The sequence below is a fragment of the Pseudophryne corroboree genome, chromosome 1 (assembly GCF_028390025.1).
Source record: "Pseudophryne corroboree isolate aPseCor3 chromosome 1, aPseCor3.hap2, whole genome shotgun sequence".
NCBI classification, from domain to species: domain Eukaryota; kingdom Metazoa; phylum Chordata; class Amphibia; order Anura; family Myobatrachidae; genus Pseudophryne; species Pseudophryne corroboree.
Window position 1 is genome coordinate 40,863,540 of NC_086444.1, and position 27,565 is coordinate 40,891,104.

General features: G+C 46.2%; 1 protein-coding gene across 2 annotated transcripts in view; it reads left to right on the top strand.

Moving 5' to 3' along the window:
* Positions 1-27,565, top strand: part of LOXHD1 (lipoxygenase homology PLAT domains 1) — a 391,860-nt gene that overhangs the window by 321,919 nt on the left and 42,376 nt on the right. For both annotated transcript variants that reach the window (XM_063958520.1, XM_063958528.1), the window contains 10 exons: positions 7,092-7,208; positions 12,052-12,214; positions 17,746-17,900; positions 20,807-21,016; positions 21,270-21,408; positions 22,346-22,554; positions 22,693-22,878; positions 23,041-23,168; positions 25,785-25,902; positions 26,275-26,452. In XM_063958520.1, the coding sequence (XP_063814590.1) occupies positions 7,092-7,208; positions 12,052-12,214; positions 17,746-17,900; positions 20,807-21,016; positions 21,270-21,408; positions 22,346-22,554; positions 22,693-22,878; positions 23,041-23,168; positions 25,785-25,902; positions 26,275-26,452 (1,603 nt within the window). The remainder of the gene's footprint in view (positions 1-7,091; positions 7,209-12,051; positions 12,215-17,745; positions 17,901-20,806; positions 21,017-21,269; positions 21,409-22,345; positions 22,555-22,692; positions 22,879-23,040; positions 23,169-25,784; positions 25,903-26,274; positions 26,453-27,565) is intronic.

The window sequence follows — 27,565 nt, forward strand, 5'->3', positions numbered from 1 at the left end:
ATAATTCCGCCTTTTGTTTTTCTCCTTTCGCTTATATACCTAAAAAAAGTTTTGCCTCCTTTACCCACTGACTGGGCCATTTTCTCCTCAGCTTGTGCCTTTGCACATCTGATTACCTTCTTAGTCTCCTTCTGTCTAACAAGATATATCTCTTTGTCTTCATTATTTTGTGTCTGCTTATATTTCCTAAAAGCCATCTTTTTTGCTCTCACAATATTTGCTACTTCTTTTGCAAACCACACTGGCTTCCTTTTCCTTGTGTTTTTCCTAACAGTTTTGATACAAAGGTCTGTTGCCTTCAATATTGCGCATTTTAATGTTTCCCACCTCTCCTGCACTGCTTCCAAGTTCCTCCACTCTGCCAAAGAATCGCTTACACATTTTTACATCCCTACAAAATCAGCCTTCCTAAAATCCAACACCTTTGTTTTTGTATGGGACGAGTCAGTCTCTGTCTTAATGCTGAACCATACTGCTTGATGATCACTGGATCCCAGGTTTTCACCCACTTTTACGTCCGATAATCTGTCTCCATTTGTAAGTATTAAGTCTAATATTGCGTCTTTCCGAGTGGGCTACCTCACCAATTGGTGGAGGGATGCTCCCTGAAGGGAATTTAAAATGTTCCTACTTCTAGTGGAACTAGCAACAGACTCCTCCCAGTTTACATCAGGAAGATTAAAGTCTCCCATGATTATTACCTCTCCTTTTAATGCCATTTTAGTTATGTCCTGCAATAGGTTCTGACTCTGTAATTGCCACAATGTCTAGATCATCCCTTGTCATTATTGCAGTTAGTTCTGGGATTTTATTTCCTAAGCTCCTAGCATTTGCACACATAGCTTTTAGAGTTTTGTTTGTGCTTTTTCTGTTCCTAGCTATGTTCTTCTCTCTGCCTATTTTTATTTGGTTTTGATCTGAATTATCTTCTGTTGCTGTGGATATGCTTCCTATTCCCTTTGCCTGCAGAAACAATACCTCTGTGTTGGGGGAGCAGATTTCTTAATTCTTGTTTGGTTCACTGCCCCCCTTTGTTAGTTTAAATAGTTCTTGATGAAGCATCCAAACTGTTCAGTTAGTATTCTTGTTCCCCTTGAAGATGGGTGCAGACCGTCACTTTTGTGTAAGCTACTATCTTGCCAGATGGTGTGACTGTGGCCTATAAATCCAAATCTCTCCTCATTGCACCATGTCCTTAGCCAAACATTGAAGTTTCTGATGCAATGAGTTCTGTCTTCCCCTCTGTGTACTGGCAATACTTCTGAAAAAGATACAGTTGTTGCCACCTGCTTCAGAGCAGTCCCTAACTTCCTAAATGCATCTTTTACAGCCATGAGTTCAGCATTTGCCAGGTCATTTGTCCCTAGGTGGACAATGACATCCACCTCCCCATCTTTTCTTGCTGCCTTTACAATTCTTAGCATGCGCTCTTTATCCCTTGGAGCTGTGGCTCCAGGTAAGCACCTTACTTCTTTCTCTACTTCATTTGCATTTCCCAGATGTATTCCTCTAATAATGGAATCTCCCAAGAGAAGTGCAGTCCTTTTTGGAGATGCAATTTTCCTGTTCCATTTCCTGTTCCTATAGTTGGTAGAAGTCCCCCTATCTTCCTGTTCTGTAGTGCCTCTATTAGTTGTATCTTCCAGCCCTGCAAGAGTAGCATACGAGTTATAGAATAGATAGATAGATAGATAGATAGATAGATAGATAGATAGATAGACAGATAGATAGATAGATAGATAGATAGATAGATACTGTATGTGAGATAGATTAGATAGATATATAGATAGATACATACTGTATGTTAGTTAGATAGATAGATATATAGAGATAGATAGATAGATAGACACTGTATGTGAGATAGAATAGATAGATAGATAGATAGATACTGTATGTGAGATAGAATAGATAGATATAGAGATAGATAGATAGATAGATCGATCGATACTGTATGTGAGATAGATAGATACTGTATGTGAGATAGATTAGATAGATATATAGATAGATACATACTGTGTGATAGATAGATAGATAGATAGATAGATAGATAGATACTGTAGGTGAAATAGATAGATAGATACTGTATGTGAGATAAGATAGATAGATAGATAGATAGATAGATAGATACTGTGTGTTAGTTAGATAGATAGATACTGTATGTGATATAGATAGATAGATACTGTATGTGAGATAGATAGATAGATAGATAGATAGATAGATAGATAGATAGATAGATACTGTATGTTAGATAGATATATAGAGATAGATAGATAGATAGATAGATAGATAGATAGATAGATACTGTAGGTGAGATAGATAGATAGATAGATAGATAGATACAGTATGTGAGATAGAATAGATAGATAGATAGATACTGTATGTGAGATGATAGATAGATAGATAGATAGATAGATAGATAGATAGATAGATACTGTATGTGAGATAGATTAGATAGATATATAGATAGATAGATAGATAGATACTGTATGTGAGATAGATTAGATAGATATATAGATAGATACATACTGTGTGATAGATAGATAGATAGATAGATAGATACTGTAGGTGAAATAGATAGATATATACTGTATGTGAGATAAGATAGATAGATAGATAGATAGATAGATAGATAGATAGATAGATAGATAGATAGATAGATACTGTGTGTTAGATAGATAGATACTGTATGTGAGATAGATAGATAGATAGATAGATACTGTATGTGAGATAGATAGATAGATAGATAGATAGATACTGTATGTGAGATAGATTAGATAGATAGATATATATATAGATAGATACTGTATGTTAGATAGATAGATAGATATATAGAGATAGATAGATACTGTAGGTGAGATAGATAGATAGATACAGTATGTGAGATAGAATAGATAGATAGATACTGTATGTGAAATAGAATAGATAGATAGATAGATAGATAGATAGATAGATACTGTATGTGAGATGATAGATAGATAGATAGATAGATAGATAGATAGATAGATAGATAGATAGATAGATACTGTATGTGAGATAGATTAGATAGATAAATACTGTATGATAGATAGATAGATAGATAGATAGATAGATAGATAGATAGATAGATAGATAGCAGTAGCGGCTCTTGCCACAGGCAAGCAGGCTTTTTGCCCGGGGCGCCGCTACCCTGAGGGCGCCGCCGTGGCAAGAGCCGCTACTAATCCTCCCTTCCTCCCCGGCCCCCGGCTGCAGCGAGCGCCGTGTGCGCCCGCTGCAGCCGGCGTCACTGACTGGCGCTAGAGGTCAAAATTGACCCCTAGTGTCATTGCGGCGCTGCTATGGGAGAGACGTCATGACGTCTTTCCCATAGAGAGGAGCCGGCGCCCGGAGACGACAGCAGCAGCAGCAGCGGTCCGGAAGCAGGAGCGAGGCTGGTAAGTATTGTTTTTTTTTCTTTTAGGGTTTGAAAGCGTCGCTACTACAGGGGGCACATACTGGGGGCACTACTACAGGGGGCACAGCTACAAGGGGCACAGCTACTGGGGGCAGATCTACAGGGGGCACATACTGGGGGCACTGCTACAGGGGGAACAGCTACTGGGGGCAAATCAACTGGGGGCACTACTACAGGGGCACATACAGAGCGCACAGCTACTGGGGGCAGACTTACAGGGGGCACTGCTACAGGGGGAACAGCTACTGGGGGCAGATCTACAGGGGGCACATACTGGGGGCCAGAGGCATATCTAGGGTAGGGTGAGTGGGGCACGTGCCCTGGGCGCCTTGGCAGGCCCGGGAGAGGGGGGCGCCGCCGGCGGCCAGGGCATCATGCCCCACTCGCCCCCGTCAACCCTAAATGTGAGGGGAGGAGAGCGCAGATTCTCTCCCTCCCCTCACCGCCGCTGCCAGCACTGCTGTGTCCGGTCTCCGGCGTTAGCCAATCAGAGCTCGCGGATCGGCTCCTGATTGGCTGCCGGTCCGCGAGCTCTGATTGGCTAGCGAACCGGCGCCATACACAGCCGCCGGAGACTGGACGGGAGACCTGGACGGAGCGGTGAGGGGAAGGAGAGGCGGTGAGGGGAAGGAGAGGCGCTGCGCTCTCCTCCCCTCACATAAGCGGCCGGTGAGTGAACGGGGGGGGGGGGGGGGCACGGGCACAGGCACAGTGGGGCATGTATCTGGCACCAAATGGGGCTTGTAACTGGCACTGAGTGGGGCCTGGCACTGTGGGGCATGTATCTGGCACTGTGGGGCATGTATCTGGCACAGTGGGGCAATGTAACTGGCACTGTGGGGCAATGTATCTGACACAGTGGGGTAATGTAACTGGCACTGTGGGGCATGTATCTGGCACAGTGGGGCAATGTAACTGGCACTGTGGGGCATGTATCTGGCACAGTGGGGCAATGTAACTGGCACTGTGGGGCATGTATCTGGCACAGTGGGGTAATGTAACTGGCACAGTGGGGCAATGTAACTGGCACTGTGGGGCATGTATCTGGCACAGTGGGGTAATGTAACTGGCACAGTGGGGCAATGTAACTGGCACTGTGGGGCATGTATCTGGCACAGTGGGGCAATGTAACTGGCACTGTGGGCCATTTTCAGTGGCCACACCCCTTCTGGAGCGTGGCCACACCCTTCTGGTGTGTGGCCACGCCCATTTTTTCACGCACATGCCTCTTTTTGTGTGTTTTTTTTTTTTGGGGGGGGGGGGGGGGGCGCCATTTTACATCTTGCCCTGGGCTCCAAAAACCCTAGTTACGCCTCTGCTGGGGGCACTGCTACAGGGGGAACAGCTACTGGGGGCAAATCAACTGGGGCACAGCTACAGAGGGAACAGCTGCTGGGGGCAGATCTACAGGGGGCACATACTGGGGGCACTGCTACAGGGGGACCACCTACTAGGGGCAAATCTACATGGGGGCACAAGTACAGGGGGCACAACTACTGGGGGCACAGCTACAGGGGGCAAATCAACTGGGGGGCACAACTACTTGGGGCAGATCTGGGGGCACAGCTACTGGGGGCATAACTGTGGCCACGACCCTCCCCTATGAAGCCATGCCCCTATTTTCCACAAACTGTTTTGCGCTGGGGGGGGGTCGGGGGGGCAGTGTAAACTTTCGCACTGGGCGCCGCAAGGTGTGGAACCGGCCCTGATAGATAGATAGATAGATAGATAGATAGATAGATAGATAGATAGATAGATAGATAGATACTGTATGTGAGATAGCTAGATAGATAGTTAGATAGATAGATAGACAGATAGATAGATACTGTATGTTAGATACATAGATAGATAGATAGATAGATAGATAGATAGATAGATAGATAGATACTGTATGTGAGATAGAACAGATAGATACTGTATGTGAGATAGATAGATACTGTATGTGAGATAGATAGATAGATAGATAGATAGATAGATAGATAGATAGATAGATAGATAGATAGATAGATAGGTACTGTATGTGAGATAGATAGATAGATAGATAGATACTGTATGTGAGATAGATTAGATAAGATAGATAGATACTGTATGTGAGATAGATTAGATAGATAACTACTGTATGATAGATAGATAGATAGATAGATAGATAGATAGATAGATAGATAGATACTGTATGTGAGATAGATTAGATTAGATAAGATAGATAGATAGATAGATAGATAGATAGATAGATAGATAGATAGATAGATACTGTATGTGAGATAGATTAGATAAGATAGATAGATACTGTATGTGAGATAGATTAGATAGATAACTACTGTATGATAGATAGATAGATAGATAGATAGATAGATAGATACTGTATGTGAGATAGATTAGATAAGATAGATAGATAGATAGATAGATAGATAGATAGATAGATAGATAGATAGATAGATAGATAGATACTGTATGTGAGATAGATTAGATAGATAACTACTGTATGATAGATAGATAGATAGATAGATAGATAGATAGATAGATAGATACTGTATGTGAGATAGATAGATAGATAGATAGATAGATAGATAGATAGATAGATAGATACTGTATGTGAGATAGATTAGATAAGATAGATAGATACTGTATGTGAGATAGATTAGATAAGATAGATAGATACTGTATGTGAGATAGATTAGATAGATAACTACTGTATGATAGATAGATAGATAGATAGATAGATAGATAGATAGATAGATAGATAGATAGATAGATACTGTATGTGAGATAGATTAGATTAGATAGATATACTGTATGTGAGATAGATTAGATAAGATAGATAGATACTGTATGTGAGATAGATTAGATAAGATAGATAGATAGATCGATAGATAGATAGATACTGTATGATAGATAGATAGATAGATAGATAGATAGATAGATACTGTATGTGAGATAGATTAGATAGATAACTACTGTATGATAGATAGATAGATACTATATGTGAGATAGATTAGATAGATAGATAGATAGATAGATAGATAGATAGATAGATAGATAGATAGATAGATAGATAGATAGATAGATACTGTATGTGAGATAGATTAGATAAGATAGATAGATACTGTATGTGAGATAGATTAGATATATAGATAGTATAACGTGTTATTACATACCTCACAACATGACCCTCTCCAGGAGGGACACAATGCTCTGCTCCTGGACTTCCCTCTTACTGTATGATTGCCATCACCTGTGCTGAAACACCTTTCTTATCCATTACCCTGTTCAGCACAGCTGTTGGCAATCATACAGTAAGAGGGAAGTCCAGGAGCAGAGCATTGTGTCCTCCTGGAGAGGGTCATGTTGGGAGGTATGTTATTATATGTAGAATGTATTGCCCTTACCCAGAGATTGCTGGTGCCTTATCCCGGCCAGTGGGTGTACAGACAGTGACAGTGGAAGGACACAATGATATCAGTGTGCGGGAATCATCCAGCGTGTGCGCTCAGTCGTCGCTACAGATGATTCTGCTGGAATACAATCCGTGTTTCATTCCATTTGTGCCGGAACACTGACGAGGTCCTGAGTGCCAGGCATGTGTCCGGTTCCTCCCCGCCGTTTCTCTATACTGACCCACATACAGGCCTGGCCACTCATCTCTCCTCTCATTCTGCAGCTGGAGGACATCGGGGACATTATAGAGAAGATCCGCATTGGGCACAATGACAAGGGCATTAACGCCGGCTGGCACCTGGACAGAGCGGAGGTCCGCAGACTTCTACCCAACGGGAAGGTGAGCTCCCCGTCTTGCAGGTCTCTACATAGAAACAGTCCATGGAGGAGATGTTTTATAGCTTGGAGAAAGATAACGTGGAGAGAGATAAAGGGGTCTATTCATGAAGCAGTGATAAGAGCGGAGAAGTGAGCCAATGGAGAAGTTGCCCATGGCAACCTATCAGCATTGAAGTAACAATGATCAAGTGCATTCTATAAAAGCATACGTAGCAGCTGATTGGTTGCCATGGGAAACTTCACCACTGGCTCACTTCTCCACTCTTATCTCTGCTTCATGAATAGACCCAAAAGTACCAACCAATCACCAGTCATTGAAATGCAGGGTCTATGTACTAAGCATTGGAGAGAGATAAAGTGCATGGAGATAAAGTACCAACCAACCATCCATCCAACCAACCAACCAACCAACCAACCAACCAACCATCTCCTGTCATTTTTTAAGCACAGCCTGTAACATGACAGTTAGGAGCTGATTGGCTGCCACTTTATCTCCGTCCACTTGATCTCTTTCCGAGGCTTAGTACATAGGCTGCAGAGTCTGTAAAATGACAGGAGCTGATTGGTACTTTATTTCTCTCCACTTTATTTCCCTCCAAGGCTTGATACATCTTCCCTTATGTTTCAACAAATATTAACTTTTAAAATGTACTTTATTTTAATGTTCAATTAAATGTATTAGTAGATTTCATTGTGTAATTGTTTTAAGCAAATGTGCAGTAATTAATAGGAGAGCCCAGTTGTGTATTTCTATCAAGATAATGGCACGACCACTTACGACTTCTGTAGTGTGGCGCCCCCTGTGTCTATATTGGCAGAATGCGAGGTGGCTATCCTTTGAATGAAGGCATTTGAAACACATTTTACAGTAGTATCTCATTTATTGAAACAGAATTTGTACGCACAGTGATACCCCTGTTATAAAATAGCCGTACCCCCTAAAATGTAAGTTCAGTCTTCACTGTAGGAGCGGTGTCACTTGTTCCTCAGATTTATTTATTTATTAACAGATTCTTATATAGCGCAGCAAATTCCGTTGCGCTTTAGAAGACAAAACTGGGTAAAAACAAACAGTCATAGAGGGAGGAGGGCCCTGCTCGCAAGCTTACAATCTATGGGGGTCATTCCGAGTTGATCGCTCGCTAGCAGTTTTTAGCAGCCATGCAAACGCTATGCCGCCGCCCACTGGGAGTGTATTTTAGCTTAGCAGAAGTGCGAACGAAAGGACCGCAGAGCGGCTACAAAAAAGAATTGTGCAGTTTCAGAGTAGCTTCAGACCCAGGGCCGGCTCCAGGCCTACTAGCACCCTGTGCGAGAAAATGTAAAAGCGCCCCCTCCCATACTCTATGGCGCGCGCTCCTGGAAAAGTGGGCGTGGCCTCCTGGAAAAGTGGGCGGGGCCTCACACCTTCATATTATCACACTACAAATAAATAAATATATTTTCACACCCCCTCTACGCACACAATTAGCAGCATTACACATAACAGCTACAGTAGTGTTCCTTACACACAATGTCTCCAGTATAGTGCCAGATACACATAATGTCTACAGTAGTGCAGTGCCAGATAGACATGACATGCCCCGCAGCAGTGCCAGCTACACATGACATGCCCCCAGCAGTGCCAGCTACACATGACAAGCCCCCCAGCAGTGCCAGATAGACATGATATACCCCCCAGCAGTGCCAGATAGACAGGACATGCCCTGCTGCAGTGCCAGCTACACATGATATGCCCCCCAGCAGTGCCAGCTACACATGACATGCCCCCAGCAGTGCCAGCTACACATGACATGCCCCCAGCAGTGCCAGCTACACATGACATGCCCCCCAGCAGTGCCAGATAGACATGATATACCCCCCAGCAGTGCCAGATAGACAGGACATGCCCTGCTGCAGTGCCAGCTACACATGATATGCCCCCCAGCAGTACCAGCTACACATGATAGTGTTCACTCTAGGATTTTTTTAGGGCAGGGGTGCTGATCACGGGGAGGGCACATTTTGCATTTGGGAGGGCACATATTTAAGTTAGAAGGGCAAAATTATGTACATACTGTAATGCTTGTTGCTCCATTCAAAATCATGGACCTTGCACGCCGAAGGCGCGCATCAAAAATTTAGGGGCGTTGCTTCGTGGGGAAGGGGCGCGGCCACATAATAGTGGCAATTCGCATTACACCACACAGTAGTGCAGCTAATACACATTGCACCAGGTAGAACTTCCTACACACACTGCGACAGGTAGAGCACGTTAAGACACCTTGTGCCAGGCAGAGCACGTTAGACACTTTGCGGCAGGCAGAGCACGTTAGACACTTTGCACCAGGCAGAGCACGTTAGACACTTTGCACCAGGCAGAGCACGTTAGACACTTTGTGCCAGGCAGAGCACGTTAGACACTTTGCGCCAGGCAGAGCACGTTAGACACTTTGCGCCAGGCAGAGCACGTTAGACACTTTGCACCAGGCAGAGCACGTTAGACACTTTGCACCAGGCAGAGCACGTTAGACACTTTGCGCCAGGCAGAGCACGTTAGACACTTTGCGCCAGGTATTGCACTGAGACATGGGAACACTACATGATATGCCCCCCAGCCGTGCCAGCTAGACACGACATGCCCCCCAGCCGTGCCAGATGCACATGACATGCCCCCCAGCAGTGCCAAATGCACGACATGCCCCCCCAGCAGTGCCAAATGCACATGACATGCCCCCCCAGCAGTGCGAGAAACATAATTGCCCCCACAGTGCCAGATACATAAATGCCCCCCACAGTGCCAGATACATAAATGCCCCCCACAGTGCCAGATACATAAATGCCCCCCACAGTGCCAGATACATAAATGCCCCCCACAGTGCCAGATACATAAATGCCCCCCACAGTGCCAGATACATAAATACCCCCCACAGTGCCAGATATATAAATGCCCCCCACAGTGCCAGATATGCCCCCACAGTCCCAGATAGATAAATGACCCCATAGTGCCAGATACATTAATGCCCCCTCACAGTGCCAGATAAATGCAGCCACAGTGCCAGATACATCAATGCCCCCCCCAGTGCCAGATATGCCCCCACAGACCCAGATAGATACATGACCCCACAGTGCCAGAAATGCCCCCACAGTGCCAGATACATTAATGCCCCCTCACAGTGCACAGATAAATGCCCCCACAGTGCCAGATAAATGCCCCCCCACAGTGCCAGATACATTAATGCCCCCCTACAGTGCCAGATAAATGAATGCCCCCAGTGCCAGATAAATGCCCCCCACAGTGCCAGATAAATGTCCCCCACAGTGCCAGATACATTAATGCCCCCCCCCCCAGTGCCAGATATGCCCCCACAGTCCCAGATAGATACATGACCCCACAGTGCCAGAAATGCCCCCACAGTGCCAGATAAATGCCCCCCCCCCCACAGTGCCAGATAAATGAATGCCCCCCACAGTGCCAGATACATTAATGCCCCCACTGTGCCAGATAAATGCCCCCCACAGTGCCACATATGCCCCCAGTACCTGCCGTGCCGAGGGAGGGGGAGTGCTGCTGTGCGCGCCGCTGTCTGACACAGAACTGTGCGCGCTGTGCGGCGCCGGTGTCTGACATCAGACGCCGGCGCCGCATAGCGCACACAGCTCACTAACAAGCGGGAGGACAGCAGGGGAGATCAGGGCCAGCTCCAGGCTCCGACATGGCGGCGCCAGCGCGCGGCGCCCTTTAAGGGTGGCGCCCTGCGCGGGCCGCTCGAGTCGAACCTGCCTCGAGCCGGCCCTGTCCAGACCTACTCAGTGCTTGTGATCCCTTCAGACCATTCAGTTCCGGATTTGACGTCACAAACACGCCCTGCGCTCGCCCAGCCACGCCTGCGTTTTCCTGGCACGCCTGCGTTTTTTCGAGCACTCCCTGAAAACGGTCAGTTGACACCCAGAAACGCCCTCTACCTGTCAATCACTCTGCAGCTGCCATTGCGACTGAAAAGTGTCGCTAGACCTTGTGTAAAAATACATCGCCCGTTGTGAAAGTATGCCGCACGTGTGCATTGGGCCGCATACGCATGCGCAGAAGTGATGGTTTTTCACTTAATCGCTGCGCTGCAAAAAATTTTCACTAGCGATCAACTCGGAATGACCCCCTATGGGTAAATGACCCGTTCAGCCAGCTGTGTGCCACGAGCCCCTGGTGTGCTGGCACAGGTAGGTACAGCCAGATACTTGGCACTGTGGGCCGAATTCAGACCTGATCGCTCGCTAGCTATTTTTTTGTAGCGCAGCGATCAGATAGTCGCCGCCCATAGGGGAGTGTATTTTTGCTGTGCAAGTGTGCGATCGCATGTGCAGCCGAGCGGTACAAAAAAGTTTTGTGCAGTCTCTGCGCAGCCCAGGACTTACTCAGCCGCTGCGATCACTTCAGCCTGTCCCGGCCCGGAATTGACGTCAGTCACCCGCCCTGCAAACGCTTGGACATGCCTGTGTTTTTCCAGACACTCCCAGAAAACGGTCAGTTGCCACCCACAAACGCCCTCTTCCTGTCAATCTCCTTGCGATCGGCTGTGCGAATGGATTCTTTGTTAAATCCATCGCTCAGCAACGAACCGCTTTGTACTCGTACGCCGCGCATGCGCATTGCGGTGCATATGCATGCGCAGTAGTGACCTGATCGCTGCGCTGCGAAAAAACGTCAGTGTGCGATCAGGTCTGAATGACCCCCTGTATTTCCTCCTTGCAGGCAGCCGTCTTGAGCTGATGAGTGAAAGACACGGAACAGTGAGCTGTACGGGAGTTTGTGATACATTGTTTGATTTTTAACTGTCTGCCTCTTCTCTTCTTTGAATGTGTCCCAGGGTTCCCAAACCGTCACATTCCCGTGTGAGCGGTGGCTGGCGAAATCCGAGGACGACGGGGAAACCGTTAGGGAACTGGTCCCCTCAGACATCTTTACTGAGAAGCTCATGAAGGATGGGACTCTGAAGCAGGTTGAAATGGAAGTGGAAGACCCTCTGGAAAGTAAGACAGAACAATCTGTAACCCCCTCCTCTTCCTCCGAGTCCTTTTCCGAGGCGTTGGTTGCTAGCTCCCTTTCACCGAGTTAATGCATTAAAGTCTCAATGACGAGTTCCGTAGAGATGCATGCATCATTGAAACTGAATATACGACATATTACCCCTTTTATAGAATAGATTTCTTTCAGAGCCAACTGCTGGAGCACTAAAGGGACCTCATATATCTCAATCCTGAACTGTGTCAGAAGGGCTGGAGCAGTAAATGACAGACTTAGCGGACGAGGAGAGGTTTTATTGCATCTGTGCGGCTTTCTCATGCTAATGTAATGCGACCGTCTCCGCGACTGCAATAGTTTACCAGAGCAGTACCTCTGTCCCCACCTGCTCCGCACCAGACACGGCAGCTGCTGGCAGTTTCCTGGTGATCGGCGGAGACTGGATTCAGCCTCTGATTTATACTGTGAGAGGTGTCAGGGCCCGTCAGACACAGCCAGCGACTATAGCCGAGCTACTGGGCTGCATTCATGCATATTAACCTTTGTTGTTACTCAGCGCACGCTCCCATCTGCTCCCGGAGAGGTCTGTGCACTGGGATTGTGTTACATACAACTCTGGTAATGGGGCTTTTATGGCAAACTTTGTCTCAGAAGCCGCGGGCCGACAATTCACAGGAATGCTTTGTCCCCGTGTACCCTTGTGCCTCAATCATTTCAATACTTCTGCCAGGCAATTGTCAGTGTTATGGCAACGCTTGTTCTGATAGTGCTGGCACAGTGGTTAGCATTGTTACATAACAACGCTCCCGACTAAGGCCCTAACTTTGTGGAGTTTGTATGTTCTCTCTGAGTTTTCCTGGGTTTCTTGCCTTACTCCAAAAATATACTCTACTGGTTGGGTAATTGGCCACTGCCTAAAAATTAGCCCTAGTGTTATAGTAGCTCTGATTGGATATCCGCCGACTTCAATATTCTTCTAACCCCTCCATTAGCTTCTGGTTGGGGCATGTTATGACACTTTTAATATAGGGTCAGTGTCAGTGTGGAGGTTTTTTTTTAAGCATTTAATAAATGCAGCAATGTGTCAATGCAGTATTATACTGCATGGGAGGGCATTGCAGCACTGATGCAGCATTATACTGCATGCAGAGGTGTAGCTATACGCCATGGTGCCCGGAGCAGGGGTATGTTTTAGCGCCCCCTCCCCTGTACTGAATTGGGGGCCTGGCCAACATGCGACGGCATGTTACATTTGAAAAGAAACAATACTTAAAAATCCTAAATTGGTGACAGGACCGGTTCTAGACCTCAAGGCGAAAGATTCCTTTTGGTGCCGCCATGTGTAAAATATAGACACTGCGCGCCAAAGGAGCACAACTAAAATATAGGGATTGACTTTATGGGGAAGGGGTGTGGCCACAGAATAGTACCAATTCCCATTACACCGCATGGTAGTGTCCGTTATTCACATTACGCCACACAGTAGAGCCGCTTATACACGTTATGCCACAGTTGAGACACTTATACATGTTACACCATAGTAGAGCCGCTTATACACATTACGCCACACAGTAGAGCCGCTTATACACGTTATGCCACAGTTGAGACACTTATACATGTTACACCATAGTAGAGCTGCTTATACACATTACGCCACACAGTAGAGCGGCTATGGAAATAGCTGTATTTAACTATTTACTTGTTTAATTCAAATAAATTATTATTATTAATAATAATAATAATAATAATAATAATTTTATTTATATAGCACTCCATCTCCAATAGGATTCATGGCGATTAATTAAAAACTTTGTATGCCCCGACTGACCTGACCTCACAAACCCCCAATCCCTTAATGAAAATAATGCCCCAGATGTAACCTCCCACAGAGCTGATAATCCCCCATTCTCTCAATTAAAAAAATACCCCAAATGTAAACCCCCCCCATACACACACACAGACCTGAACCCTACCCCAAAACTCTCAATAAAAGTAGTGCACCAAACTGCCCCCCTCCCTGACTTGTTATTCCCCAATGCCTCAATGAAAATAATACCTTAGGACTTCCATCCCAGACCTGATAATCCCACTATGCTTCAATGAAAATAATGCCCCAGAATTGCCTGAGGGGCAGAGAGAACTGCTGCAGCTGCCTGAGAGTCAGAGTAAGGTGCTGCATAAGCAGCTGGGCAGAGAGAAGTGCTGCAGCATTAATGTAAAGAGAAGTGCTGCAGCAGTCAGGGCAGAGAGAAGTGCTGCAGCAGTCAGGGCAGAGAGAGGTGCTGCAGCAGCCGGGACAGAGAGAGGTGCTACAGCATCCGAAGTAGAGACATGTGCTTCAGCTTCCAGGAAAGAGAGATGTGCTGCAGCAGCTGGGGCAGAAAGAGGTGCTGCAGCAGCTAGGGAAGAGAGAGGTTCTACAGCATCTGAAGTAGAGACATGTGCTGCAGCCTCCAAGAAAGAGATGTGCTGCAGCAACTGGGGCAGAGAGAGATGCTGCAGCAGCTGGGCTAGACAGATAGAGGAGCCCTCTAACTTTTCCGGTGCCTGGAGCTCGCGCTCCACCGGAGCAACCCTCGCTACACCCCTGACTGCATGAGTGATACTTGCAGTAGTGATGTAGTAATACACTGCATGGGCGGTCCTTGCAGCACTGATGTAGTAATACACTGCATGGGCGGTCCTTGCAGCACTGATGTGGTAATACACTGCATGGGCAGTCCTTGCAGCACTGGAGTAGTAATATACTGCATGGGTGGTCCTTGCAGCACTGGTGTAGTAATACACTGCATGGGCGGTCCTTGCAGCACTGATTTAGTAATACACTGCATGGGTGGTCCTTGTAGCAGTGATGTGGTAATACACTGCATGGGCGGTCCTTGCAGCATTGATGTAGTAATACACTGCATGGGCGGTCCTTGCAGCACTGATGTGGTAATACACTGCATGGGCGGTCCTTGCAGCACTGGAGTAGTAATATACTGCATGGGTGGTCCTTGCAGCACTGGTGTAGTAATATACTGCATGGGCGGTCCTTGCAGCACTGATGTAGTAATACACTGTATGGGCGATCCTTGCAGCACTGGAGTAGTAATATACTGCATGGGTGGTCCTTGCAGCACTGGTGTAGTAATATACTGCATGGGCGGTCCTTGTAGCACTGATGTGGTAATACACTGCATGGGTGGTACTTGTAGCAGTGATGTAGTAATATACTGCATGGGCAGTCCTTGCAGCACTGATGTAGTAATATACTGCATGAGTGGTCCTTGCAGCACTGATGTAGTAATATACTGCATGAGCGGTCTTTGCAGAACTGATGTGGTAATACACTGCATGAGCGGTCCTTGCAGCACTGATGTGGTAATGCACTGCATGGGCGGTCCTTGCAGCACTGATGTGGTAATACACTGCATGAGCGGTCCTTGCAGCACTGATGTAGTAATACACTGCATGGGCGGTCCTTGCAGCACTGATGTGGTAATATACTGAATGAGCGGTCCTTGCAGCACTGATGTAGTAATACACTGCATGGGCGGTCCTTGCAGCACTGATGTGGTAATATACTGAATGAGCGGTCCTTGCAGCACTGATGTGGTAATACACTGCATGGGCGGTCCTTGCAGCACTGATGTGGTAATACACTGCATGGGCGGTCCTTGCAGCACTGATGTGGTAATACACTGCATGGGCGGTCCTTGCAGCACTGATGTAGTAATTTACCGCATGGGTGGTCCATGGTGGGAGGAGACTGGCATTGTGCCCAGCCCTCAGACTCTAGCAGCTAGCGCTCTTCAAATCCGATGTAGATTTTATTAATTTTCTATATATTATATATAAAAAAAAATAATTTGCCTATCACAATTGTATATATTGCCGGCCACATAAAAAACCTTTTTGTCGAATAAACATTATATTTATATATAATTAAAAATATATACGGTAAACAGATCTTATATGCTTGTATATATATATTCTTGTACTGAAATCCACCACTAACAAATCCCACATATACTATATCTAATAACTTTTTCAGATTATATGTGATAAACGATCTGCTCAAGTCCATGTATTCATGAATCGATTTAGCAACTTATTGCACAAGATGTAATTAGTAGCAATCTGTTTGAGCAAAGTCATGCATCCATAGTCAGGTTAGTAACTGTAGCAAGCATGTGGTTAGTAGCAATCTGTTAATCACAACTTTCTTCACAGCTGAGCAGTTCCGTTCAAACAATTCACAAAGTAAATTTGGTTACAATTGTAACTGATTGGAAATACTGTGTAGCAAGGTGAGATTTGTATACCGTACAGGACGCCTCTGTTATCCACGGTGCATGCGGTATCCCTCCTGGTTAGTGTTTCTCCCACCGTCCGTTTTCTCTGGAGGAGAACCCGTTTATGCTGAGTCCTCACCGCTTTTAACTTCCCGGCTCTTAGCCTATCGGCTGGTATTTCTCTCGCCAGCCTAGACAGGAATTTGTGGGCTGCTGTCCGGCAAATAGCTGCACAATCTTCCCCTGGCCTCAGGAATGTTGTAATCGCCGACCAGCTGATGTGATAGATGCTGCAGTCTGTTTGTAAGAGAACGTGACAGACGCGTTTCCCCGCCTACTCATAAGCATCGGCGGCTTCCTCAGTGCCAATCTGAAAACGAATAAAATCTACATCGGATTTAAAGAGCGCATTCTCAGTCTGTATTTTTTTGTCTAGTATTAGGGGTAAAAGACCCATTACCCCTGAGAAAGTTGTGTTCAAATCCGTCAATTGCGGCGCCAGGAAATTTGTGGTTTGTTCTAGCAGCTAGCATCAGTGGAAAGAAGTGTGAAGATGGGAGGCGGAGTCTTCCTCGGTGGGAGGAGACTGGTGTTGTGCCCAGCCCTGAGTCTCCAGCAGCCAGTGTCAGTGAGAGGAACTGTGAGGACTGGAGGCAGAGTCTTGCTGACATTCCAGCCCCCTCAGTGAGGCAGATGAGACTGCTGCCTCCCTTGGTCCTTGTCACTGCAGTGTTACTGGCTGCGGCGCCGCCCCACTCCAGCCCGGCAATGTCTAACCATCAGGGGAGGTCCAGGTTGTCGCTCCCTCACCTCTCATCTTCCCCGGGGCGCCACAAATACAGAGAGTTTTCACTATAAAAATGATTAGAATAATACAAAGAGGATATTTGTACGTTATAAATATCTTCTTTGTGTTATTTTAATTATTTTTATACTCAAAGCTCTTGGAGTGTGACAGGCTCTGGCTCCCCTGACTGCATGGGTGGTCCTTGCAGTCTTGATACGGTAATATACTGCATGGTAGGTGCTTTCCCGTTTGTGCCATTCCATCCCCAAGTTGTTACTGAGTTTATAATGTGCCCTCACCTAACCAGCCGCCTGCTGCTGTGACATTATGCGAGTGACCATGGTCTATTGCTTTACCTGCTGACAGGCCAGTCATGGCTACAGAAAAGTAATAGAAAGAATGATGGACACACCGCTGCTCTCTCCACATCACACACCTGACTGACCTCACCGCTGTCATGTCTTGTGTCTTACAGCTCACACGTACAGCGTCTCCGTATTCACCGGTGACATCTACGGTGCCGGAACTGATGCCAACGTGTTCCTCACCATCTACGGAGACCTTGGAGACACCGGCGAGAGGAAGCTCAGCAAGTCAGAGACCAATTCCAACAAGTTTGAGAGAGGACAGGTGCGCGCAATCCCCTTCCTCCGTATTCCTCCATTAATGGGAGTTAACACACAGAAACCGTGAAAAGTTTGTGCATTAACAGGGCTGCGGTCAGGGACGGTGCAAGGTTTCTCCACCCGAGGCAAAGCTTTAGCCTAGCGCCCCCTAACCTGCAAACCCCACCACCCCCTCTCGGAGATGCAAGTGGCCACTAGGAGGGCTGGGGTGAATTGCATCATTATACATAGACAGAGAAAAGGGGCAACTCTCAAGGACTTTTAAAGTAATAAAGTATATTGTGAACAAGTCACAAAATTTTGTGACTTTGTTCACAATATACTTTCACTTTAAAAGTCCTTGCGTGCCGTCTGTTCTTTATATACTGTTTAATATTGTATATGGGTCTGCTGGGGATATTTAATTGGGGTTGGGTACTGGGTGCCAGCAGTCAGAATACCAACAGCTGCATCACAACCAGGGCAGCCAAGAGAAATTCTGGGCCCGGTACAACGATTTCCTGGGCCTCCCTGTCACCACTGGAGGGGGTGTGACCACAGCATGCTGAGGGCATGGCCATTCCTCTTTGGGGGCGTGTTTAGCACATCAGAAGCCCTGGCTGCGGCTCTTGGCAACCCGCTGGTTATCAGAGTTTTTTTTTTTCAACTCGCCGAGGCAGGTGAAAAAAAAAACGCAATAACTCCTGGCTTTGGGGCTAATTGAATAGGCTAATTGAATTCAGGCCTAAACCAACATTTAAGCAACTTCTACGAATCACAAGAATATCTGGAACATAGTGAAGTTAGTGGAAGTAGCTTCCTGCACGTCAAGCGTTTACAGCAAATTAATTGCCGTGTGTTTGGCTCCAGTATGAGCCTTATATGAATCTATTAGATTGCTGCAATCAGGCATTGTAGAAAATAAGGTTGCCAGGTGATCACTGTCACCTCTCATATGGACACGATATGGGCCCTCATGTATTCTGGAATACTGCAGATGCTGCATTGCTTTATCGGTCAAATTGGTGATATCTCAATGTAAGAGTGCACATAGGCCCTCATTCCGAGTTGTTCGCTCGGTAATTTTCTTCGCATCGCAGCGATTTTCCGCTAATTGCGCATGCGCAATGTTCGCACTGCGACTGCGCCAAGTAAATTTGCTATGCAGTTAGGAATTTTACTCACGGCATTACGAGGTTTTTTCTTCGTTCTGGTGATCGTAATGTGATTGACAGGAAGTGGGTGTTTCTGGGCGGAAACTGGCCGTTTTATGGGTGTGTGTGAAAAAACGCTGCCGTTTCTGGGAAAAACGCGGGAGTGTCTGAAGAAACGGGGGAGTGTCTGGGCAAACGCTGGGAGTGTTTGTGACGTCAAACCAGGAACGAAACTGACTGAACTGATCGCAGATGCCAAGTAAGTCTGGATCTACTCAGAAACTGCTAAGAAGTGTCTATTCGCAATTCTGCTAATCTTTCGTTCGCAATTTTACTATGCTAAGATTCACTCCCAGTAGGCGGCGGCTTAGCGTCTGCAAAGCTGCTAAACGCAGCTTGCGAGCGAACAACTCGGAATGAGGGCCCTAGTTTTTTACTTAAATTTGTTTGTGACTTTATTTAAGAAGTTTGTTATTTCAAATGTGAATGATAGTACTTTGGAGATGGTTTCATCCTTGTGACCCCTACTTAATACTCTACTTAGAGCAGAGGTTCCCAAACGCACTCCTCAAGGCACCCCAACAGTCCAGGTTTTAGGTATATCCATGGCTCAGCACAGATGGTTAAATCAAATTGACTAAGGTGCTAATTAAGTCACCTGTGACCAAGCATGGATACATTTAAAACCAGGACCGTTGGGGTGCCTTAAGGGCCGCGTTTGGGTACCTCTGACTTAGAGGGTTCCTATGTATAACCAGGAACTCTGCTGGTCGCCTTCAGGGACAGAGCATCATTAGGGTCACATGCGGCACCAGACATAAGTCCCCTCCACATGCCCATCAGATACCACTGGGCTTCCTCACAAGCCCATCGGAACTCCCACTTGATTCTCAGTGGAATCATAGATCTCCCCATGCCCCTAACATGTCACTCAGTTACCCCCACATGCCATCAGAGGTCCCCACATGACCATCAGACCACTTAACTTGTCCCTTGCATGTCATTAGACATCAGCAAATACCCATTACATGCATATGAGGTCCCTCACATTCCATCAGACCTCCCACAATGCCCCTTACATGCCATACAGACCCCCCTTCATGACCACACACAATGCCACTTACATGCCATTAGATGTCCCCACATGCCACTTACATGTCATCAGACCTCCCACAATGCCCCTTGCATGCCACACAGACCCCCCATGTTATCAGACCACCCACAATGCCATCAGACCTCCCCACATGCCAATACACTTTGTCCACATGTTAGCAGACCTTCCTATGCCCCTCATATGCCCATGAGATGTTCCCCATGCTCCTTATATGCCCATCAGATGTTCTCCCATGACCCTTGTATGCCCATCAGATGTCCTTCAGTGAGCAGTATTGGTAATTGTAAGGGATATGTATCAAACCTTCTAAAGATTGGAGAAGTTGCCCATAAGAACCAATTATCTGCTAGATAGCATTTATTAAATACAGCCTATAAAAAGATCTTTAGAAGGTAATTGGCTGTCATGGGCAGCTTCTCCACTTTTCCACCGAGCCACCATACATGACTGAGGCTACCATAACTTAGAAATTAAAAGTCATGACACCGCTTTGTGTGGCCTAGGTACCAAAACACTCAGCCCAGACTAATTAGGGATCATCAGGAATTTATATCAGGAGAGAATAAGCATTTGGATGGCAAAAGAGGCAACGTTAGGATAGCCAGAGAACATGGCAGCAGAAACCCATATGTGTATATAAGGCTGTTATTTCATCACCTCTAGGTGGACAAGTTTAACATTGAAGCTGTGGACCTAGGCACCGTCTACAAGATTAAGATCCGTCACGATAACACTTTGCTAAACGCTGACTGGTACCTGGAGCGGGTGGAGATCCTGAACGAGGTGACCGAGGAGACTTACCTCTTTCTCTGTGAGCGCTGGCTCTCCACCAAGAAGGAAGACAAGCGAATTGAGAGGATTCTTTTTGAAAAGGTACGCAGCCTGGGGACATTTATGTCCCGATTCAGAGCAGGGGCATATAGCACCTCGGGCTTCAGACAGCTGACGTCTTGGCCAGAGGACCAGGCGTTGGTCCATCGCTGCTGGGGACACCTTTAAGCCTTACAGCGTACATCAGCATCTACACTGATCTCAGCCAAAATTCTGAGAAGAGATAGATAACTAATTCTATAATAGAACATAGTGTATAGTACACCCATGTCTTTCCTGTCTTTGTGTCTTTCAGGAATACGATGGAGAGCGGACTAGTCTGGGCAGCTCATCAAAAAGTTTTTGGGGTTCCTCGCTGAGTCTGAAGAGTCAGGATAACAATGCTAACGTGAAGGGCAAAAGCAGTGTTGATGGATCAGTACATGAGGGGCAATGTAAGTCATTCAACCTGTTGTACCTACCTTATGCCGCATTAGCATAAAGTCTGTATACAGAGATGCGGTCATGACTTCTGAATCATATTCATTGTGTGTACGTACACTCTTGCAGTGTCCGGGGGACACTCTAAGTAGTGGGTGATCTCCTGGACTCCCAAGACAATCTGTCAGTCTCCCTGGACCAGGCTGAGAAGCAGAAGGTGGAACTCAGCATAATTACGTGAATTGCATCTTCACACTGCGGCATGATGGTGTGATTTTCATCCTCGCCCTACAGTGGGTGAATTGTTATGCCTCAAGACGCGATATTAAATCCCTTGACTTCACGGAGCTACCCATCACTTCTCCTGAGAAGTCACAAACTATCTGCATATATAATAGTTACTAGGGGAAGACAGAGGAAAGTGTTTCACAGAGAGGGTGTAGGGTGATGGGTGATAGCAGAGGGTGCCAAGGAAGGCAACAGGGTGCTGGGGACGGCAACAAAATTGGTGACGGGGAGAGGGAGGAAGGCTGATGGTCTACGTGTCAGGGATAATGAAGACATTGTCATCTCCCAGTGCTCCCATCCCAAGTCCTGCCCCGATTCTCTAGTGAAAGTGATTTCCAGTGGCCACTGGGAGAGGACTCCCGGAAATAGGGCCGGAATTTGTACCAATGCAGGTGAGTACGGTGAGACCAGCATGGTAACAGATGCTGGAACGAGCCCCTCTATCCCGTGCTGTAAACGCTAGGGCCATCTGTGTCCTGTATAATAGCACATGCTTACAGCCTCATGAGTTTATTATGTATGATTTGTGGGAATACATCGATACGTGTGTCTTATAACTAGACGTTATTCTTATTAAGCCTTTATCTATAAATGATCTTTCTCAGTCTGTAAAATAGATTCTAGTGCCACCAAGAGTTCTAAAAAGTAACAACATTCTTCCAGTGATCCCTTATCATGTCACCATCACCACGGGCCAGGAGCGGGACGGCGGCACCGAAAGCCGCGCTTACGTCATCATCATGGGCCCACAGAAGATAAAGACCAACCGACTATGGTTGGACCTTCCCAAGGGGAAGAAAGGCTTTGCTCCTGGCTCCGTCGAGAAGTTCTCTGTGGTGGGACTGGACGTAGGAGAGATTAAGAGGATGGAGGTGAGATAACTTTTCTTAGGCTGATTTAAAAAAACAAATGTATATGGAAATCAGCGAAGGTCTGGCATCCTGCGTACTTCTAAATCCGTCTCATCAGCTTGATGGCCAATCTGACATTTTCGCCTTGTGTTTTTCCAGTTGGGCCACGATGGGGCCACTCCAGAGAGCTGCTGGCTGGTGGAAGAAATACAACTCAATGTGCCTACAAAGGGGGTTATGTACACTTTCGTGTGCAAATGCTGGTTTGCCAAAGACCGAGGAGATGGCCTCACCGCCCGGGTCTTCAATATGCTGGACGCAAGTGCCATTACTATCGGCCATAAGGTACAATGAGCACCTACAAGCCTTTGTTATCTCATTATTGTTCTTCAGCAAATCTGTATGTGAATGGCCAGTGTAAGAGGTGGGTTCCCCCCATTGCAGAATGTGTCGGTGTCGGAGGAGCCCCACTCAGGCAGAAGTAAATATCCTTTACCAATTTTGCAGATTCTTTATGAAGTCACGGTGGTCACCGGAGATGTTCCCAATGGCGGAACTGATGCTAATATTTATATGACGTGTTACGGAGCCGGCGGGAGCGCGGAGGAAATGCTTTTGCCAAAATGTGGAGATCGGTAAATATCTTGGACTATTTACTAATTAACTAATTGATGCAGAAAAGGAAAGATGGTATTGTTGAGTGTGGCTGTTGAGCAGGAGGTTGGCTCCATAGTATTACATTGATCATCATGCATAAATTAATTAGTGACATGATCGTTTAGCTCCATCCTAACCACTGCAGACACAATACATCAAGACAGTGCGGACAATCTCTAAATCTACCCAGAAATAATATTTTACATGTTGCAGAAAAGTAATTTATTGCCCAGTGCATTTATTTTATTTATTTTGTATTGTTTTGTTTCAATGAATGTCCTTTTTAGTCTTTTGGTCATATGTTTCTAGAACCTTGAGTGTCATTACTGCTATTAGTGTGATCCGTGTACAGGGCTGTTTCTAGCCAATTTGGCTCCCAGTGCGAGATTTAAAAATTCGCCCCCCCATGACATAAAAAAATGTGCCCACCCCCCACACCTAGATAAAAAAAAAAACTTGCGCGCGCACCCGACAAGGGGGGCGTGGCCTCATCTAAATGAGTGTGGCCTCATTTAAATGGGCATGGCCTCGTCTGAAAAGACTACCTCACAATCCAGTTTTTGACCCTGCTCCAACAGATCACGACCACCACAGGAAAAAAAATTCTACCATATTAAGCCCCACACAGTAATGCCCCCTGCACCATATTATGCCACACACCGCAATGCCCTTGATACATTAAATCCCCAGACTACAGCAGGCAAGAGTCCCCATTTCACACATTACGGCAGGTGTCCCCATTTTACACATTGAGAGAGAGAATGGGGGAGATGTACTAAGCCTGAAAAGTGATAAATATCACTGTGATAAAGCACCAGCCAATCGGCTCCTAACTGCCATGTCACAGGCTGTGTTTGAAAAATTACAGTTAGGAGCCGATTGGCTGGTGCTTTATCACAGTGATATTTATCACTTTTCAAGCTTAGTACATCTGGCCCAGAGAGAGAATACTTACAGAGGCAATTACCGCTCTTCGTCTTCGGCCCGCCTCAGCAGTCACTCCTCGCGCCGGCCTTTCCCTCTTCCTAACTTGGATCCCCCTCTGTACTCCGCTCGGGGGGGGGGGGAGTTTCGCGGAGTGACGGGGTTGCGTCGTGACGTAACGACGCAACCGCGTCATTCCGTGAAACTCCACCCCCCGAGCGGGTTACTCGGGGAGAAATAGGAGGGGGAAGCAGGGAGCCACAGTTAGTGCCGCTGCGGGCACCCAGTGCGGTTGCACTGCTCGCCTGCCCCAAGAAACGGCCCTGTCCGTGTAAGAGATTATTTTCAGCAGGAAAAATTGACACAAAATGTTAGTTCCTTCCTCAAACTCTCCAGTCTCATTTAGATAGGCAATGCATTTTTTATTGAAGCAGAAAGCCCATTGACATTCTTTGCCCATGGAAATAAATGGGAAAAGCTCGGGCAATCCTTAGCAGTGCTTACATATTGGCTGCTTGTGATTGGCTTAGCAGGTATTGACAAATATAATAACAGCAGCAAAGCAATAAAAATCAATACTATTGTGAAACTATTCCAGTGTGCCCTGGCTGACTGACAAACTGTAGTAATTCAGTAATATTTCATTTTTTTTTATATATTGTAAACTGTAAAGGAAAAAAAGAATACTTGTTTAATGGAGGATTTTTCCATTCATTTCATTCAGCATGCATTTCTATGGGTTGTGTCCATTGGAATGAATTGCCCGTTGAAATTAATGGGAAATGTAATTCAATGGTTTTCATGCAATCTCAAGTGAATGAAACCAACAAGATTATTTTGTTAGATTTTGTGGCGATTTTGAAAATGGCTCTTCTATCGATTCATCTCACCCACACAGAAACCATCGAGTGAGTGCTAAACAATGCAAACATTAATGTCTTCTGTGATTGGTAGATGTCTGGTGGACTTTTTTTGAAGGTATAAAAAGTGTGGAGGTGCAAGTAGACCTCTACTTTATAGAACTTTAGTAAATTGAAGAGAGACGCTGATTCTAGGGATTATTGATCCCTATGGAAAAAGCACACTGCGGGTCCGATTCATGTTTGGACGGAATGGCACAGCCGCAAGGAAGCGATTCCCTCCAAGTATAATTCAGCTGATGGGGCTGCAAGTGACATAACAAGACCCCCAAACATCGTATTTGTACGTAAACCATTGGGCCCTCTGTGATCCATCTTTCTAGGCATAATCCAAGACAGAGATGGATGTGAGTGAGCTATAGCCTGATCATCCATTAGGCAACCCAGGCTTCCGCCTAAGACCATGTGGGTATATTTACTAAAGGTCGATTTTGTTTGTTTTTGTTCGATGTTAGATCGATTTCAATTGATGTTGGGGAGATGATTTTTTTATATTCATTTTTAAATGTTAGTAAATGTGTGTTTTAACCCTGGATTCCAACATCAATAAAAATCCATCTAACATTGAACAAAAACAAACAAAATCGGCCTTTAGTAAATATACCCCCAGATTACCACAACCCATTTTTAGTTTTTTTGTTTTTTTTTACAAATTAATCTTGGCCAGTGCCCCATGGGGTCAGAATTGGGCTTTGGTTGGTCCCCTTAGTGGTCCTGTATTCAAAGGTTTATGTCCATGGCTGCCTGCAGGTTTGAGAGAGGTCAGAGGGACACATTTATTATGGAAATCGCTGACATCGCGCCACTCAAGAAGATGAGAATCTCCATAGACGGGAAGGGAAGTCGTCCTGAATGGTTTCTTGAAAAGGTAAAAGAAAAATAATCCACGTATGTATTTCGCTGATCAATAAAGTGTGATTAATGTACAATAGGCAACGAGAGTCATGTATATTTACTTGAATGTTGTCCCATTGGGGGAGAAGTACCAAGCCTTGGGTTGAGATAAAGTGGAGAGAGATAAAGTGCCAGCCAATCAGCTCCTAACGTCCATGTTACAGGCTGGGTTTGAAAAATGACAGTTAGGAGCTGATTGATTGGTACCAGTACATTATTACATCTTCTCTGTTGAGTTGTGACTTTTGCTTTCGACACTTTATGTCGGCTCATCAACTTTGACGTCACTCATCCATACTTGTGACCTTAGTGCAACGTTCTAAAATGTGTTGTGCGTTATGGACAGATTATACTGAAAAACACAGTGACGGAGGAGGAGACGTCCTTTACCTATGAAGACTGGCTGTCCAAGACCAAGGGCGAGAAGAGGACACTGTCCTGCGAGATGCCTGCCGTGGAGGATGACGAAGAAATGGTGGAGACCACGACGTACACGATACAAGTGAAGACCAGCGATGCCACAGGTTCGTCCTTGACCGCACAATGCCTTCTGGGCGTTAGGTGCTCATCGTGGTCATCAAGGGCGTAACCAAGATGTAATAGGCTCCATCCTCTCTTCACCTCACAACGCAATGTTGCTGTCAGACACGAGAGTAGGCGAAATGCGTATTAAATGAGGAATTATAACGAGACCGCATGTTATAAAGCAACAAAATAGCGTATACGTATCAACAAATGTGTACAAGCTGCACTTCTGTGTGCATAAGAGTATTAATCCTATAGGCCTGTGAGTTGCACGCAGCGGCGATGTCAGACGCAGTGGAGCACCGACCCCCCCCCCCCCCAACGGTCCGGACACGCCCCGTTGTCAGACTGTGCCCCGCCATCGGCGTTCTAACGCCGTTGGCACGCCCCCTCCCACCCCGCAACCGCCTCTGCCTGTCAATCAGGCAGAGGCGATCGCACCAGTGAGATGCTGATAGCACTGCGCATAGCAATTCAGAATGCGATCCCTGCATCTGCAGCGATCCAGTCTGAATGACCCCCCACGTGCACTGCAGGTAGGGCAGATGTAACATGTGCAGAGAGAGTTAGATTTGGGTGCAGGGTAAATACTGGCTGCTTTATTTTTACACTGCAATTTAGATTTAACCTTGAACACACCCCACCCAAATCTAACTCTCTCTGCACATGTTACATCTACCCCACCTGCAGTGCACATGGGGGGTAATTCTGACCAGATCGCTAAGCTGCGTTTTCGCACAGCGGGCGATCAGGTCTAAACTGCACATGCGTATGCACCGCAGTGCGCAGGCGCATTGCACAGGTACAAAGCGGATCGCCACTCAGCGATGGATTTGTGCAAAGAATCCATTCGCAGGGGCGTTCACAAGGAGATTGACAGGGAGAAGGCGTTTGTGGGTGGCAACTGACCGTTTTCAGGGAGTGCTTGGAAAAACGCAGGCGTGTCCAGGCGTTTGCAGGGAGGGTTCCTGACGTCAATTCCAGTCCCGGACAGGCTGATGTGATCACAGCGGCTGAGTAAGTCCTGGGCTGCGCAGAGACTGCACAAGATCTGTTTGTACCGCTCGGCTACACATGTGATCGCACACTTGTACAGCGAAAATACACTCCCC